A 14,741-nucleotide genomic window follows, 5' to 3' on the forward strand; every position below is an offset into this window, starting at 1 on the left:
TCGGCCTGGTAGCTATACTCCTTTTCTCACTGTTCTGAGAAATCAACATTTGCTCCTCGCTGCTCTGCCCCCCCGTTTCATTCGCTCCAAGGTTCCCTGGGCCAAGAGGGAAAGAGGCACAACGCGGCACTGCCGGGTACTGCAGGTGTTGGGGCTGCGTCTGCCGCAGCGGCACGGGGCCGAGCCAGTTACTGGCAGACTGCCACCCAAAGGCGGGTATTGGTGTTTTCCTTATCTCTTGGGGGTTTGGTCAGTTATTAAATCACTATGACTTGAGGTGCGTTTCATTCGGCTGTCGGAGCGGCGGGGCCGCAGTGCGGCGGGGCGGAGCGCGCTGCGCATGCGCGCCGGGCTCCCGCTGCGGCGCCGCGGGCGGGCGGGCGCCCCCTGGCGGGGCGAGGCGGTGCCGCCATGGGGGCCCGGCGGCTGTGGGCGCTGCTGGCCGCGCTGCGGGCGGGCTGGTGCCTCCTGCCGCAGGCCGGCTACCTGCACCCCGACGAGTTCTTCCAGTCGCCCGAGGTGATGGCAGGTAAGGGCGGCGGGCGGGGCGGGGCTGGGGCGGGCCGGCCCCGCGGTGCCCACACGCCCGGCGGGGCGCTGGGCCCCGGCCGCCGCCCCTCAGCGGGCAGCGGCGGTGGAGACACCCCGAGAGGGCATTTCCCCTGCAGCCCCCCGGCGCGAGTCCCGCGGGGGAGGTAAAGCGGTGCTTGGCGCTGAGGCCCAGCCTGCTCCTGCGCCCAGGGGCTGCGGGGCGCCCGCAGAAACCGAAGCTGCCGGCCTGCTTCGTGCTGCCTCTTGTCACAGAGCGACCCTCGCCCGCAGGCTCGGAGCGGATCCGCCGCCTGGGGGTTGCGTTCCCGCTGTGTGCTGTCCACAGCGAGTGGCGCCGGGAACCGTGTCACCATGATAGACTTCTCTTTTTTCTCTTGGAAGCTTTCTAAAAATTAAAGGGAAAAATTAATGGCATACTCCTAAAAATTTCAAGGTTGACACCAGTCTCAGAAGTTTAGGGACTGCTCTGCATCGTGATGCCTCTTACACTAAATTGTATCCCTAATGCTGAAGTACTGAATAAAATATATTATGTATGTATGGTTTTTTTCTTCTTTTTTTCTTCCTTTATAGGAGATATTTTAAACCTACAGGTCTATTATCCTTGGGAGTTCCTTTCCAGCTCTCCTTGCAGAACAGTTGTTTTCCCATTAATGACATCAGGAGTTACCTACTGGGTGATCAAGTCCTTGCAGCAGCTGGACATATGTTCGAGTTGCATCAACAGCTACACCCTTCTTGTATCACCTCGCCTTCTCTTTACAGTCTTTTCTTTCATACTCGACTACAGTGTTTACCGATTAGCTCCTTTCTGGGAAGCGGATCCGTGGAAAGCACTGGTACTTCTTGCCGGATCGTATGTCACTCTGGTGTTTTATACAAGAACGTTTACCAACACACTTGAAGGACTTCTCTTTGCTCTTCTGATGCTATTGGTTTCCTCGAGAAAGTCTGACGGCAGCTTAGCGGACCCTACAAGCAGCCCTCTCATAGGTATTATAACAACTGCGGGGTTTTTCAACAGGCCAACCTTTTTGGCATTTGCTCTAATGCCCCTGCTTTACTGGGCTGGTTTAATTGTTGACTCTCAAAAGAACATTAAAACTGTCATAAACTACTTTTTGAAGCTTCTCCTATGTGCATGTTTTACTGCCGTTGTTTTTGTAACAGCTGACACCTTCTATTTTACCTCCATAGGCTTAGACAACCTCTACAGCATTAAAAAGAGCAGCCTATTTGATGTAATAGGCCAATTAAATGAGAAAGTGATAGTAACGCCTTTCAATTTTCTCAGCTATAATCTTAACCCTCGTAACCTTGCACTGCATGGAAGTCACCCACGAGTTACACATTTTACAGTCAATGGAATAATGCTCTTTGGGATCTTACATATTCTGGCCATTGGTGCTGGTTTTAAAATGTTGAAGAAATATATCCACCAATTAATACGGGTCAAATCACATTACCGTCGGTCGTCTGGGTTGTTAGTGCATTCCGAGGGCAATCCAACATTACTGCTGTTTTACTTTGTTCCTTTGGCATTTCTCTCCCTATTCAGTCACCAAGAACCTCGGTTTCTCATTCCTCTCATCTTGCCTTTAGTCCTGTTCAGCACGTCACAGAATAGAGCTGCGAAGTGGAAACACATCATTATTATTTTCAATGTTCTCGGGGCTTTGCTCTTTGGGTGCTTACACCAGGGAGGACTGATACCATGTTTGCTTCACTTGGAGCAACTCATGCATTCTCCGGAGTCCTCAAACCAGCCAAGCCACTACAGGCTACTCTTTGCTCACACCTACATGCCTCCCAGGTCTCTGCTTAATATCAAGAAGAGAGACACACATGTAGAAGTCATTGATATGGCTGGGTCTGAAGAAGAAACCCTCTGCCAAACAGTAGAGCAGCAAGTAAACAATTTTATCTGCAATGACTGTCATGTTTTTGTTATAATCCCTGGTACGGTCAGAGCCACAATCACAAAATGTGGTGTCTCGTTCAAGAACGAGACTTTGATATTTCCACACTTATCAATGGAAGACCCACCACAAATACCCTTCCTGTTCAGTGGAAATTGGAGAAGTCAGTTAGGACTGTACATCCTTCAGCTAGACAGGGACCAGCAGACCCTTTAGATTCTAGAACAACGGTTTTTCACTTCACTTGGGTGCTGCCCAAGGTGCTGCGAGACCTTCCTCTTCAGACCCCCCTTCAGCACAAGCAGTGACACTGGGAGCTCCCGAGTCTTTATTCCCTTTCTTCATGCTCTTACACTCACCAGTATAGCCAGTTCTAGATGGAATCTGCTTAAAATTTGAGTTATTCAGCCCCTGTGGTGTTTCATATGAACTTGTGTAATTTTTTTTAATGAGAGAGGATGAAATCAAAGCCTACCAAAACTGTGATTCAAGCTTAGCTCTTCCCACGTGAGACTTATTTTTGAAAGTTCTTATAATCTCTAACAGGGGGGGTATGGATTGTGTGGTAAAAACTGATAACGGGCATTAACTCAGCTGCTGGAGAGAGGTTACAGGACTAGACAAAAGTTGGTCTTAGTCAGGTTTTATTTTTACGCTCTTCAAAATTTGGAGCATCCCCTCACTCATTAGACCAGACTGCGGTCACAATATAGCGATCACAGCGTCATGATACTGTCTGATACTGGTTCTTAGGTGGCTCTGTCTTGAAAAATCCCCACTGTTGATCTGACAGAATCAGATTTAGAACACGGAAGATGCTTCAGCGTCAGTACTTGTGCTAAATCCTAAAATCCAAGCTTTATTTTGCCTGTTTAGTCTTTCTTGCCACAGTTCCATTACAGCAGCTTGAGAACGCTGTATTTTGATGGCATTAAGCCCGTCTGTTGTCTAGCTGTGCAAAGGGGGCAGCCCTTCCCTTGCACACTGCCGCTGCAAGTCTCGCAGCTTTCATGGCTCTGCCGTGGCTCTGACACCGGCAGTGGCGCACAGCAGGCCCCGCGGTGAGCCGCTTCAAGGCGCCGCGCAGACAGAAAACAGGTGACTCGCAAGGACTTGATCCTTTGTAGGCGTTTGACCAGATGGCTTTCCGAACTGGCTTACCACAGGGTTAGAGATCCACCAGTTCTGTTGCAGGGGAGCGTGTGAGGATCTGAGGAAGAAGCCGCATCCCCTGCGACCCCCTTCCCTTTCAGTAACAGCTCCCCATTAAATCAGCCTAGTCAGAATGACAGATCCCATCCTCGCTCTCTATCGGAGAGCAGTCTGCTTTTAAAGTGGGATACAAATAACCCCGAGCTTCAGCTGAGAATGAGGTATATGCTTAACAGTGTAGCACAACTAAGAATTTTTTGTTTTGCCTGCATGAACTTCTGGATACAAAACATCCCGACAGGGAGGGAGATACTAATTTGGCACATGCACTGTAGGTCAAGTCTCTCCCTCTTAAACAAATCTGACACTTGAGTTCTTCCTGCTTGCAACGGCAATAATGCTTTTTGCAGTTCTTCATCCACACAACTTTATGTAAGGTCTCATGAGCCAGGTTTTCAACACAGACAAGGATACTATAGCTTGATGTCAGGCTCTGAAGGGAAGCTAGGAAAAATCCCTGTGTGAAGGATTTGCCTGTGTCTTCCAAACTATATGTACAATCTAGATGTTTAGGAAACATAGCTCTTGTTCTCTTGTAAAGCATTTTGTGTTGTCTCCCCTACATGCTTGTTTTGCATCCTTCATCCCTCATTACTGACAGGCCTGTAAATTAAAGGTGCATGTTGGGGGGGGCGGGGGGAAGAGGGTGTGTGTGTATGTTTGTACTGATAACGCATGAAGTAGTTACAAAAGCATCATGACACCAAATGTATCTTGCAAGTTGATTTCCTTTCTGCTCTCTCTGGGAAAATAGCCACGTGCACAGTTGGTACTATGTCCTGCTTACTGTTTTCCGCTTTCTTAAACAGGTTAAGTTTTAAAAGTTATTTTCATAAACTCAAGATCTCTGACACTCTCAGTGGGGTAGTTCCTGAAACTCATCAGGGGTGTGATGGAGCACGATTCCTATGCCATAATGACCTCTCCACCGCTGCACAGCTAACCTGTGACAGAGCCAGGAAGAGAACCTGGACTGCAAATACTAACTCAGACTGAAAATACACTGCTTTTGTCTCATTGGCCAGACCTTTATCATTTTACACCATAGATCCATTTTTTCCATCCATGCACGCCTAAGTCTTTGTTGGTGGGAGGTTTAATTTTACCGGCACTGCTGGAAACTGTATCTCAGATAACATGCAAGGTTCTTTTTACCTAGAGTAATACAGAGATTGGAAATCATCTTTCCCAGTTAACCGAGCATCGAGTCAGCTACACTAAATAGTGAAACACGCTATGAGGGAAGGTTCACTACTTTAGTCTCATCCATGTTGTTAGATACACCACCTTAAGTAAACCAGCCCTGTGCACTACCTATGCTGGATCCATCCTTTTCTGTATTTATATTTAGGATGGCTCTATTGGTTGATTTTTCCCCCTAAACCCTTCTCGCTACCATAGACTTGAGGTGTGCTTTCAGAATAGCTACTGACTCTTACCTACCTGTAAACGGGCTATTATCCTGTCCATCACCATCATCATTGACATTTAGCGCTTTTTGTATCAAAGTCGTATCAAATGTAGAATATTACTGTTGTGTAGACGGAAAATGTTAAAGGAACTCCAGTGAGACATTGGGTTTTATTTCAAGTTTCTTATCGAGCACTTAAAGTGACAATCCTGACCGTATTCTGGACGATGTTTAATGTGAGTCTGTCTGCCTTCTGCCTGTTGCCGAGTACCGCGGAAAGTGTAAACTGACTTTGAGGTGAAAATCCGTCATACCCAGCAGCAGCACGTTTCGCGTTGTGATGCTCGGCCCCAGGAGCCGCTCCCGGCTACAGGCTGTGGAAAAGCAGCGCCCGCCCGCAGCCGTCGGCCCGCCTTCCGCCGCGGCGCTCCGCGGCCTTCGGGAGAGGCTGAGGGTGTCCGCCTGCCGCCGGGGCCCAGGAGCCCGTTCCCCCGCCGGCTCTAACGCGCTCGTTCTCCTGCGCTTGGGAAGCGGCCGCGGTTCCCACCTCCTCCCCGGCGGGATCCTGCGCCCGCTGCGGCTCCGCAGCTGCCTCCGGCCCGGCGCGGCGCGGCGGTCAGGGCGCTGCTCCGGGGCGGCCGCCTCGGCCCGGCCCGCGCCCGGGGGGCCACGGCCAGCCCCGCGCCCGGGCGCCGTCCTTGAGCTCCCCGAGGAAGGTATCGCGCAGGCGGAGCAGGCGGGGGGCCAGGCCCCGCGCCGCCCGGTGGGCGCCGAGCTGCCCGCGGGTGATGGCAGCGGCCGTGAGGCGGGCGGCGGCGCGGATGGGCCGCGACTGGGCGAGCCGCTCGATCAGCTGCGGGTTGCTGAGGAGCGCGACCAGCACCCGCCGCAGCACCATCCTGCGCCCGCTCTCGCGAGAGCCGCCCGCCAGCGCCGCCCGCTCTCGCGAGGGCCCGGGCCCGCCCCGCTCCCCATTGGCTGCTCGCGCGGCGGCCGCGGGGCGGGCGGGCGCTGAGGGGCGGCGGGCGGCGGCGCTGCCATGGCCGCCGGGGGCACGCTGAGCATCCTGCGCAGCGACTCCTACGCCGACCTCAGCCAGTACCGGGACCAGCACTTCCGGGTGAGCGGGGCGCCGCCGCCGCCGCTGCCGGGGGTGGGGGCTGCCGGGCCGCCTGGGCCGCCGCCCGGGCCCGGCCGTGGGCCCGCTGCGGGGTAACGCTGTCGTTGCGGCTCAGGGGACGCGGTACGACCAGGAGCGGCTGCTGAGGAAGAGCTGCACGCTGTACGTGGGGAACCTCTCCTTCTACACCACGGAGGAGCAGATCCACGAGCTCTTCGGCAAGAGCGGCGACATCAAGAAGGTCATCATGGGGCTGGACAAAGTGAAGAAAACCGCCTGCGGCTTCTGCTTCGTGGAGTATCCTTCTGCGGGCCCGGGCCTGCTGCCCCGCGGCCGCTGAGCCGGGCAGGGGGAGCGGGCCTCGCGCTGGGGCGGCGGCTGGTGGTGCCGCCCGCAGGCCGCCGCAGCGGTGGGCAGGAGCGGGCAGGGCGTGGGGGGACTGAAATGCGGGCTCTGAGTCACGGGAAAATCATCCGAGGATGAAATTATTCGGTTGCTAAAGCGTCTGTGGGAGTCCGGGGCGAGAGCGGGCAGTGCGAGGTTAACGGCTGGACTCGGTGATCTTAAAGGTCTTTTCCAACCTAAAGGAACGATTCTGTGGGTCTAACATACACTGCACGTCACGTGGTGGTTATTAGGTTGCTTTCACTCAGATACTTTAAGCCAGACGCTTTCTAGATAGTTGGCTTCTGCAGTAAAAGCATACTCTCAGTGCCCGAGTAGAGGTGTTTCTGTTCAAACGAGCATGCGCGTAAAGTTTCTGTTGGTTTCCTGCATCCCTGTCACGTGTTGGCGTCATTACATGCAAGTCTCTTTGAAGATCGTTCTGTTACCGGCTCCAGCGAACTCACCGAAATGGTGGAAGTTTGCAGCATGAACCGAACATGCATATGGGGGGCGGGGGGGGCACTTCTCAGTCTCTCTTTAGTAATAGAGCTTTATGCTTCTAAGGGTGGGTGCGGTTAAAGAACTCGATCCTATATGTGCGTTTTTAATATGCTTGAATTCCTGCATGTCGCGCAGTTTCACTAGCAGTTTTCTCAGCCCACATAGCTTCATAAAAGCAGTTGCTTTTAAAAGTAACCAAGCAAGAACCTGATCCAAGCAAATACTTGGGTTTGTATCCTCTTTGGTATTGTTCTTTTTTCCTTGTGTTGAAAATAGAAGTCCATTTTATTTCATTAACCTATTCCTAAGGTATTATGCAAGAGGAGATGCTGAAAATGCAATGCGGTACATCAATGGAACCAGACTTGATGATAGGATCATAAGGACAGACTGGGATGCAGGATTTAAGGAGGGTAGACAGTATGGTCGTGGAAGATCAGGGGGCCAGGTAGGTTGTACAGCCTGGTTTTTAAGGGACTGTGAAACTACTGCTTTTTGAATGAACACACTCAGAACAACTTCAGAAATAGGAACTTATGAATTATTGTTTAATATAGTACCGTATGTTAGTCTGTAAGAAATCTTACCAGTGATGGTGTTAGCCGCTAAGAATAAGTAATTTATTCGTGTATTTCACTGAGAGTATTTTCAGACTCCTTGGCTGCTTGGGGAGATAATGCTTATAAAAAAGCCCAGAAGATGTAAGGCTGTCAAGAACACAGAGGACAGCACTTAGCTTACCTAAAGTTGAGCAGGTAGCGGATGCTTTTGCTGCTGAAGCATGAGGCTAGCCATCCTCACTTTGGCTGTCTTGATTAAAGAGTCCCCCTGGGCATTACTGAAAAGGAAGTTAGGTTATGCTGTATTCTGGGCTTCTGCATGATGCACTTTGCCTTCTGTTTTGTCAGTCAGCTCCCTGATGCCACTTGCATGTCGTGAACTCAGTTTGACTGTATTCTGATGGTGTAATAGTTTTTGAGAAATTGTTTTTCTTAGTCTTTACTAGACTTCCCTTTTTTCCTTTGTAAGGTCCGAGACGAATATCGGCAAGACTATGATGCTGGAAGAGGTGGCTATGGCAAAACTGTTCAATGCCAGTGAATAGTGAATGACTCATCAGCCTCACAGGAGAACTAAATCTGCATTGTAAATGTCACCAGGCACAACAGAGGTCTGTTGCACACAAATTTATGTAGCTAGAAATTCACAGAAACTACTACCCGTGTTCCTGTGATCACATAGTATGTTCAATAACTCTTTCTGTTTTAATCCCAGGATCCAAAGCATTGCAGAGTACCTTAGTACAGAGGACCTGGGAGCAAGGTTATAAGCAATAGTGTGCGTGAGGCTTTGGTCTCTAAATGCTGCTGTAACTCTACTGAAAGGAACAAAGCTTTAACACTGTGGTGCTTTGTTTCACTGGCAAAACTTGATTATTCTATCACTGGGTTTTGTTTACATTAGTATCACAGGGTGGAGAGCCATCATAAAGAACGATTGGTGTATGTTTCAGAGATGAAAGAAAAAGGCAAAGAGCCTGAAAAGGACATGGATTTTCTAGGGAAATTTTTCAATTTCTAGGGAAGACTTAAAGTTGCACATTTTCTGGGGTTACTGGATTGCATCCTTTTACACTGGTGCTGTTCCTAGCACACCTGCGTGAATGGCCACAATAAAGTCAGATTGGTGAGCCCAGGCATCATAAAGCCAGAAGCAAGCCTAGCAGAGAGCAGGAAACAGACCCTTGCAGTCTTCTGCAGAGTATAATGCGGTTGCAGGACTTTGCATGATTCAGAACCATTTTGCTTTGTGGCATACAGAGAACAGTAAGTGTAAGAATTACAGTAGCAGTTATTTTCACAGTTGCAGTAATAGTATTTTGCTCCTGTTGGGCAGCTCTCTACAGCCTTAATATTTGGGGAACAATACCTTTCCTGTGCCTACAAGTGTTGCATGAAGCCAAGCTGTACAGTTACACCCCAGAAATGGGATGTTTGAGGAACTGTGTGTATAATGAGAAAGTTTGTTCTCAAAATAGATTCACTGTCTGAGAAACTTGATTTCCAACAAAGGTAAAAATAAAGAGAGATAGGTTTTAGGAGGAGCCTTACTTTCTACTGAGCATGTGGTAAGAATGGTAAAAGAATTGCAGGACTGTATAGATCCCCCTCCCGATCCTGTTAATACTGCTAGTTTATATGATGGGATTTTGATGTGCTGCAGACATAAGAATAAAAATAATTAGTGATCCCACAGTCTGTGAAATTGACCTGCTGAAATGAAATAGTTTAAAAGGAACTGTTACAGGGCTTTGGGTTATTTTTTAAATGGACTTCTGAGTTCTTTGGAAATGGCAATTCGTAAAGTTTTGTCCAAATACTTTGTTGTCCATGACTCCTTAAAAACCTTTAAAATACCAGGTATGTAAAAGTTGATCTTTACTCACTGAAGATATTGTTGGGTATCTTGATGTGTTTCTTGTGTACAGTTAGTCACAACTATTACTGTAAATTTGAAATACAGTGAGATAGAACAACTGCAATGAGACTTGGCTTAGTTAGGAAACAAGGTTTTCGGTGAGCTTTTTTTTTTGTCGCATAGAGTAAAACTAGCTTTTCAGGATCACTAGGTGCTGGTCTGCAAACAATACTTTGAACAAAGTTACCTTTTTCTATGTAGTACATTTGATTATGAGTTTACAGCCTGTAATCTGCTCTAGGAAACCTCTGAAGTTTATTTTTCATTGTATTGATTTTGTATAAAAAATGGTGTTACCAAAATTCTAGGTCACTTTCAAATAAAGCTGCAACGTTAAAATGGATTGGTTTGTTTTGTTTTGTTTTTTAACAGAATCAGTGAGAGAAAGGAGCTATATTCAGACTCTTGTCCACATCCTTTATTCTAGTGTCTTTCAAGATGGAGAGAGTGAACATTCCTTCCTTTTGACTGACTTTTCAGTCTTGTTCAGTTCTTAACTGGGTGCTGAAAGATGCAGCTTTTCATTCTGGTACTTCTTGGATTACAGAACAGAAATTAAATTATTTACTGATGCTGAAGTGGACATGAAAGTCCTTGGTGTGTATCAAGTAGTTTTCAGGATTCACTTCCTTGTAAAAATGAGTTTTAAAATTATTTCTTATTGTAAATGCTGCAAGACAGTCATTCTCAAATGAAATGGAGATGATAATAAGATTTTCCCCGAAAACCATCACTGTCTTTTGCTGCACACATATGATGTGACAGAAAGATTTTGTTTTAAAGTGAGATTTTCTATTTTGAGAAAAGTTTCAATCAGTATGGGATTGAAAAGCACATGATCTATTGTGTGAAGTCTTAGTATCTCAGAAGTGCATATAAAGGACAAGTGAACATGGTTTGATTTTTGCCTTCCCTAATTGAAATCAGACATGGCTCTGCTGAAGCTAGTGCTTAACAAAAGTAACTGAATTAAGTCTTTAAAACTTCACTGGGGGGATGCTTTAGCTTTCTTACATGGCAAGTCATTGTGATCAGATTCTCATGGAAGTGTAGGATCTCCTGTGATTTTTTTTTTTTTGACGCACCAGTTCATTATGATTACATACACTTCCATAGAAGTTTAAGCTCTATATTAATTAGCTTTTCAAAATACTTGTTCCTCATAGTTAGATACTTTTATGGAATTGTATCCATAAAGAAATACAGCAGCTAAGAATATGAGTGGAAGCTTAGATATGCCATGGTGGAAGAGAGGCTGTTGCAAATTAAGGAAGTGAGAGCTTCAGTCTTTCCCCCAGACTTGTGCAGGCTCATGGTGGGTTGGTTCATATGCCTCTCTTTGGCTCCAATAGCTGCAAATAGGATTTGTATTCACAGCATTTGAGTCTTTGTATTACACTGTAAAATCAGTAGAGTGTAAATTGGAGCATTAAAGGCCTTCATTTTCAGCGACTGACAAAATAATCCCTGTTACCAGTGTACCCCAGCAGGCTGGTTTCAACGTGGTCTTTATATTAGTCAGGTTACTTGCTACCCTGTGCAGCAGCAAAGCTCCTGCTCAGGTTGGTGCCAGTGCAGCCACCAGTGGTGGTGATGGAATGGTTCTTTCTACACAGACGATTCTGAAAGACAAAATGATTAAAGTATTTAAGCTAATATCCAGCACCTCATTATCCATATCTTGTCAGATTAAGCTTCTTGTGAAGGTAAAAGTGGGTGAAGAACTCTACTGTAAAAATTGATGTGGTCCGTAGGAAGGCTTTATCTAGAGTCACAGACAGTACTAGTCCGAGCAGTCCTCTGGGACTGAACATCTTATAAACTGTTGTCTGAGTTTCTGAAGCACAAGCGGTACCTTGTGTTACAGCATATAAATGAAGAAGAGTTAGAGTGGGCATTTTTCTTTGCAGCCTCTGGGACTTCTGCTCCTAGCTGAGTGTATTTGGTACTTTCAGGTAAGTATAGGGCCTGATACGACTACAGGTGAAGTACCAAAAAATTGCTGAAGACTGCAGGGAGAAGCGTCCTGGGCTTCAAAACGTCTTAGTGTGTTTGGGAAGTAATGGCATAATTTATTGTCTGCTTTCATATGTCTCCTGCCTGTTCCTACCGAAATAAGCTTTTGCACAAGGGATTGGATATACTCAGAGCTGCGCCGTAGTAATGCACACAGCTCCTCTGCTCTCCCTTTTGGGATAACTAGATGGTGTAAGTGTTTCTCCTGGCTTGGGGGAGGAGGCCTCCCTGCCCTTGTCTAGCTAAGACCAGTGTAGAGCCCCAGCTTGTGACTGGCAGGTGTTGTCTCCATTACTGCTTCATCTCTTTCTGTCCCATGTAGGCAGAGGAAGGCTATTCACAGTTGGCTGTGTTGTATCCCAGGATTTCAGTAATGGTGCAAACTGAAAACCAGGCCTTGCTCATTTCTCAAAAGTGTGCTCTCTCCAGGCTGGATGAGAAGCTGGAAGAGTAAAGAAAAGGGAGGTTTTTTTGCGTGACCATCCACTTAATTTTTAAGAATGAATTTATGATTTGTATGCAGAATTAAAAGGCTGCTAGCATAAAGCTCCTTTGAGGCTCATTTTCAGACCTTAAACTGATTGAACTATGGAAATTAAGAGGGCTTACTACTTTCTTCCACCTGCAGACAGCCATCAGCACTGCAGAAGGAGACACCATAGAAGTTTAGGTTAAGCAAGTTGGTCATGATCTTGTCTATTCCAGAGCCTTGCACAGCCCTCAAGGGATATGTACACATGAAGTTAGGACTGTGCACTTCAGGCATCAGTTTCCCAGTATAGTGTCCCATTATAGACGTGACTAGTCATGATCAATTCTAGAAAACAGAATTTGAGAGAAAAATAGATCACTAAAGTCTTTCATTATCACCTATGTATATAATTTACTCTAAGCTTGGCCCAGAGAGGTCTTCTGCAGGTCCTACTTTCTTAATGCTTCACAGTTACATTTTATTTTCTATAGCACATGGTGGATCAGGATTGAGGAGTCTTCTGTGTTCCATTCTGGGCAAATGATCTAGGTCTGGAGAATCCATAAAAATATAGTAGTTGTATGTCAAGACCATGTAACTTCATCCAATGTCTGCACCACAAAGGTAGAAAGGGTATATTGTGTCCCTGTCAGTTGACAACAGGGTTACATGAAGGAAAAAGTTCACTGACCTTCAGAAACTGCTTTCTGAAAGCAGGAGAAATCCATTCTTGTGTCAGGGTTCCACAGTTTATGAAGACTGCCTTCCTGTCTCTCTGCTTCCCAACCTGCTTTCAAAGACAAAGATGTACTTTATTTACTTCAGTGAGGTAATATTCTCCAAGATTATTTTAGCTTCAACTTGAAGGTTATTTGAGTGTCTGTTAAGGTTCCTTACAGGAAAAAAAAGCCACAAACATAAATAGGTAGCCAAACTCTTTGCAACACTTACTACTTAATATGTTTAGATCTGACACAAATAATCTTTCCCTTTAGCAGAACCATGAAATTTGAGTTTTAAACAGTTCAGGAGCAGCACAAGTAAAATGCCAGATGGCTCCCTCTAGTGACTGCAAAATTAGCATGCTTTCATATTCTGACAGCGAAGGGGATTGCTGAAAGCTGTTTTGTGCAGCATTGTTACATGTTGTACTGTCTCAAGATTTTTCTTTGGTTTCTGTTGTAAAAATGGACAATTTTCATCTGTAGACCATTTTTCAGAGTGAGAAGGATTTGTGGGTTTGTAGCCCATTGCTATTCCTCTGTTTAGCAACAGCTTAGTTGTCTTTTATACTGAATGTTGTGATATGCTGTGTCTGGGGTGACTTCTTTCCCTACCCCCAGCAACCTCTTCGGATTTTGTTAGAAGCACACCTGTGATACTGAAGGAGGGCTTGGCTCTTAGATGCCCAATCCATGCTTCACAACCTCCCATTAATTATATTTTGTGTAACTTTGCCAGCAAATCCCCTTGTGCCAAAAATCTGTTTTTCAATCTCTAACAGGTTATGAAATAAAGTTCTGTATTACACACAAAGTAAATGTATGCAGCTTGACAAGACAGTAGGCAGGGTCTGAAATGTCTAATTTTCTGTGGAGTTACAGTAGTCCTTTGGGCACTTTGCAGACTTGAATATCTATTGCTTCAGAGTATCTCTGTGGGAAAGTGCCCTTTTTTTATCTTACAGATTTTTGATCTGGGGCATAAGGGGGCTTATGCTGTGTGTGAGATGAGCCTGTGGTGGATGAGGAGTTGAGCCTCTCAGTCTCCTCAATGCTAGCACTGACTAGACTGTGCTAATGTATTTCATGACACAGTGACGTGGGGGTGTAAGGAAGACACACAAGTACGCTTCTCACGCATGGTTTGGGAAGATGAGCAGTACTTGCAGGATATACGTTAGATCTTTTAAACCATTTTTACAAAGTAATAATATCTTAAGAAGAACGTAGGGATCTAGTGGGATGAATCCTGTCCATGCAGGACTGCTGTTATTTGCTTCATATTAATATCTTCCATCTGTGCTTAAGTCTTCCACTAGTCTGATGGTACTGCTGTACCATTTTACAGCTAAGGAACAGTTGAGTGAAGACTATGTTTAAAACTTCCCTTTTTCATTTCCTTCCCAGGAGCACCTTCGCCTGAATTCCAGAGGGTGCTTCTCAATGGGAACAGGACTGCATGGAATGGCTTTTTGTGTGAATCCCTCAGCAGAATGGAGGGTCTTGGTTGTCCATTGCACCTTTGTGCTGTGGCTAAATTTGGCAGAAGCAGTAATCTAAGAGTGCATGACCTGAATGAAATGTAGATTTATTTCTCTTTTCACATTTGAAGGCCAAATATGAGTTACTGCTGGTGTAGGATTTTATTGCTTTGAAGGTGCTACAGCAGACATTTGCTTTTGAAAACCCTTTCTTGACTGTTCAGTAAGGGCAGCAGTTCTGGTCGAATGTTCCTCCCAGAAGCTTTCTCTTTGTTCTCCAGTGCTCATCTCTGACTACGTAAAAGCTGCTGTATTTTGTTCTGTTACCGCCAACAAAGTCTAGACAAAGCCAGTTGCTTCTGCCCTGACAGGAAAATCTACCACTCTTCCAGAAGCTGTATGAGGGGCTGAGCCAGGGTTTCAGACACCAAGTTGCATAGAGAGAAACTGAAATACCTTCCATCAAAAAA

The 14,741-nt window shown here is 46.4% G+C and overlaps 2 protein-coding genes across 2 annotated transcripts; both read left to right on the plus strand.

The window, feature by feature from the left end:
- Positions 1-405: 405 nt before the first annotated feature.
- On the plus strand, positions 406-5,319 carry PIGZ (phosphatidylinositol glycan anchor biosynthesis class Z). The gene is made up of 2 exons (XM_074877527.1): positions 406-529; positions 1,126-5,319. The coding sequence occupies exons 1-2, from the start codon at positions 412-414 to the stop codon at positions 2,685-2,687; spliced, it is 1,680 nt and encodes a 559-aa protein (XP_074733628.1). The 5' UTR covers positions 406-411; the 3' UTR covers positions 2,688-5,319.
- Positions 5,320-6,080: 761 nt separating this feature from the next.
- On the plus strand, positions 6,081-9,923 carry NCBP2 (nuclear cap binding protein subunit 2). The gene is made up of 4 exons (XM_074877529.1): positions 6,081-6,214; positions 6,330-6,511; positions 7,412-7,550; positions 8,132-9,923. The coding sequence occupies exons 1-4, from the start codon at positions 6,134-6,136 to the stop codon at positions 8,201-8,203; spliced, it is 474 nt and encodes a 157-aa protein (XP_074733630.1). The 5' UTR covers positions 6,081-6,133; the 3' UTR covers positions 8,204-9,923.
- The last annotated feature ends 4,818 nt before the right edge of the window (positions 9,924-14,741 follow it).

Source organism: Strix uralensis, chromosome 9, assembly GCF_047716275.1.
Source record: "Strix uralensis isolate ZFMK-TIS-50842 chromosome 9, bStrUra1, whole genome shotgun sequence".
In the NCBI taxonomy this organism is placed as follows: Eukaryota; Metazoa; Chordata; class Aves; order Strigiformes; family Strigidae; genus Strix; species Strix uralensis.

Bases quoted from the DNA above. Each gene is read 5' to 3' on its own strand.
- PIGZ (XM_074877527.1), top strand. From the start codon at position 412: ATGGGGGCCCGGCGGCTGTGGGCGCTGCTGGCCGCGCTGCGGGCGGGC. The intron at 530-1,125 runs GTAAGGGCGGCG...CTTCCTTTATAG, and splicing joins GTCGCCCGAGGTGATGGCAG to GAGATATTTTAAACCTACAG.
- NCBP2 (XM_074877529.1), top strand. From the start codon at position 6,134: ATGGCCGCCGGGGGCACGCTGAGCATCCTGCGCAGCGACTCCTACGCC. The intron at 6,215-6,329 runs GTGAGCGGGGCG...GTTGCGGCTCAG, and splicing joins ACCGGGACCAGCACTTCCGG to GGGACGCGGTACGACCAGGA. The intron at 6,512-7,411 runs GTATCCTTCTGC...CCTATTCCTAAG, and splicing joins TGCGGCTTCTGCTTCGTGGA to GTATTATGCAAGAGGAGATG.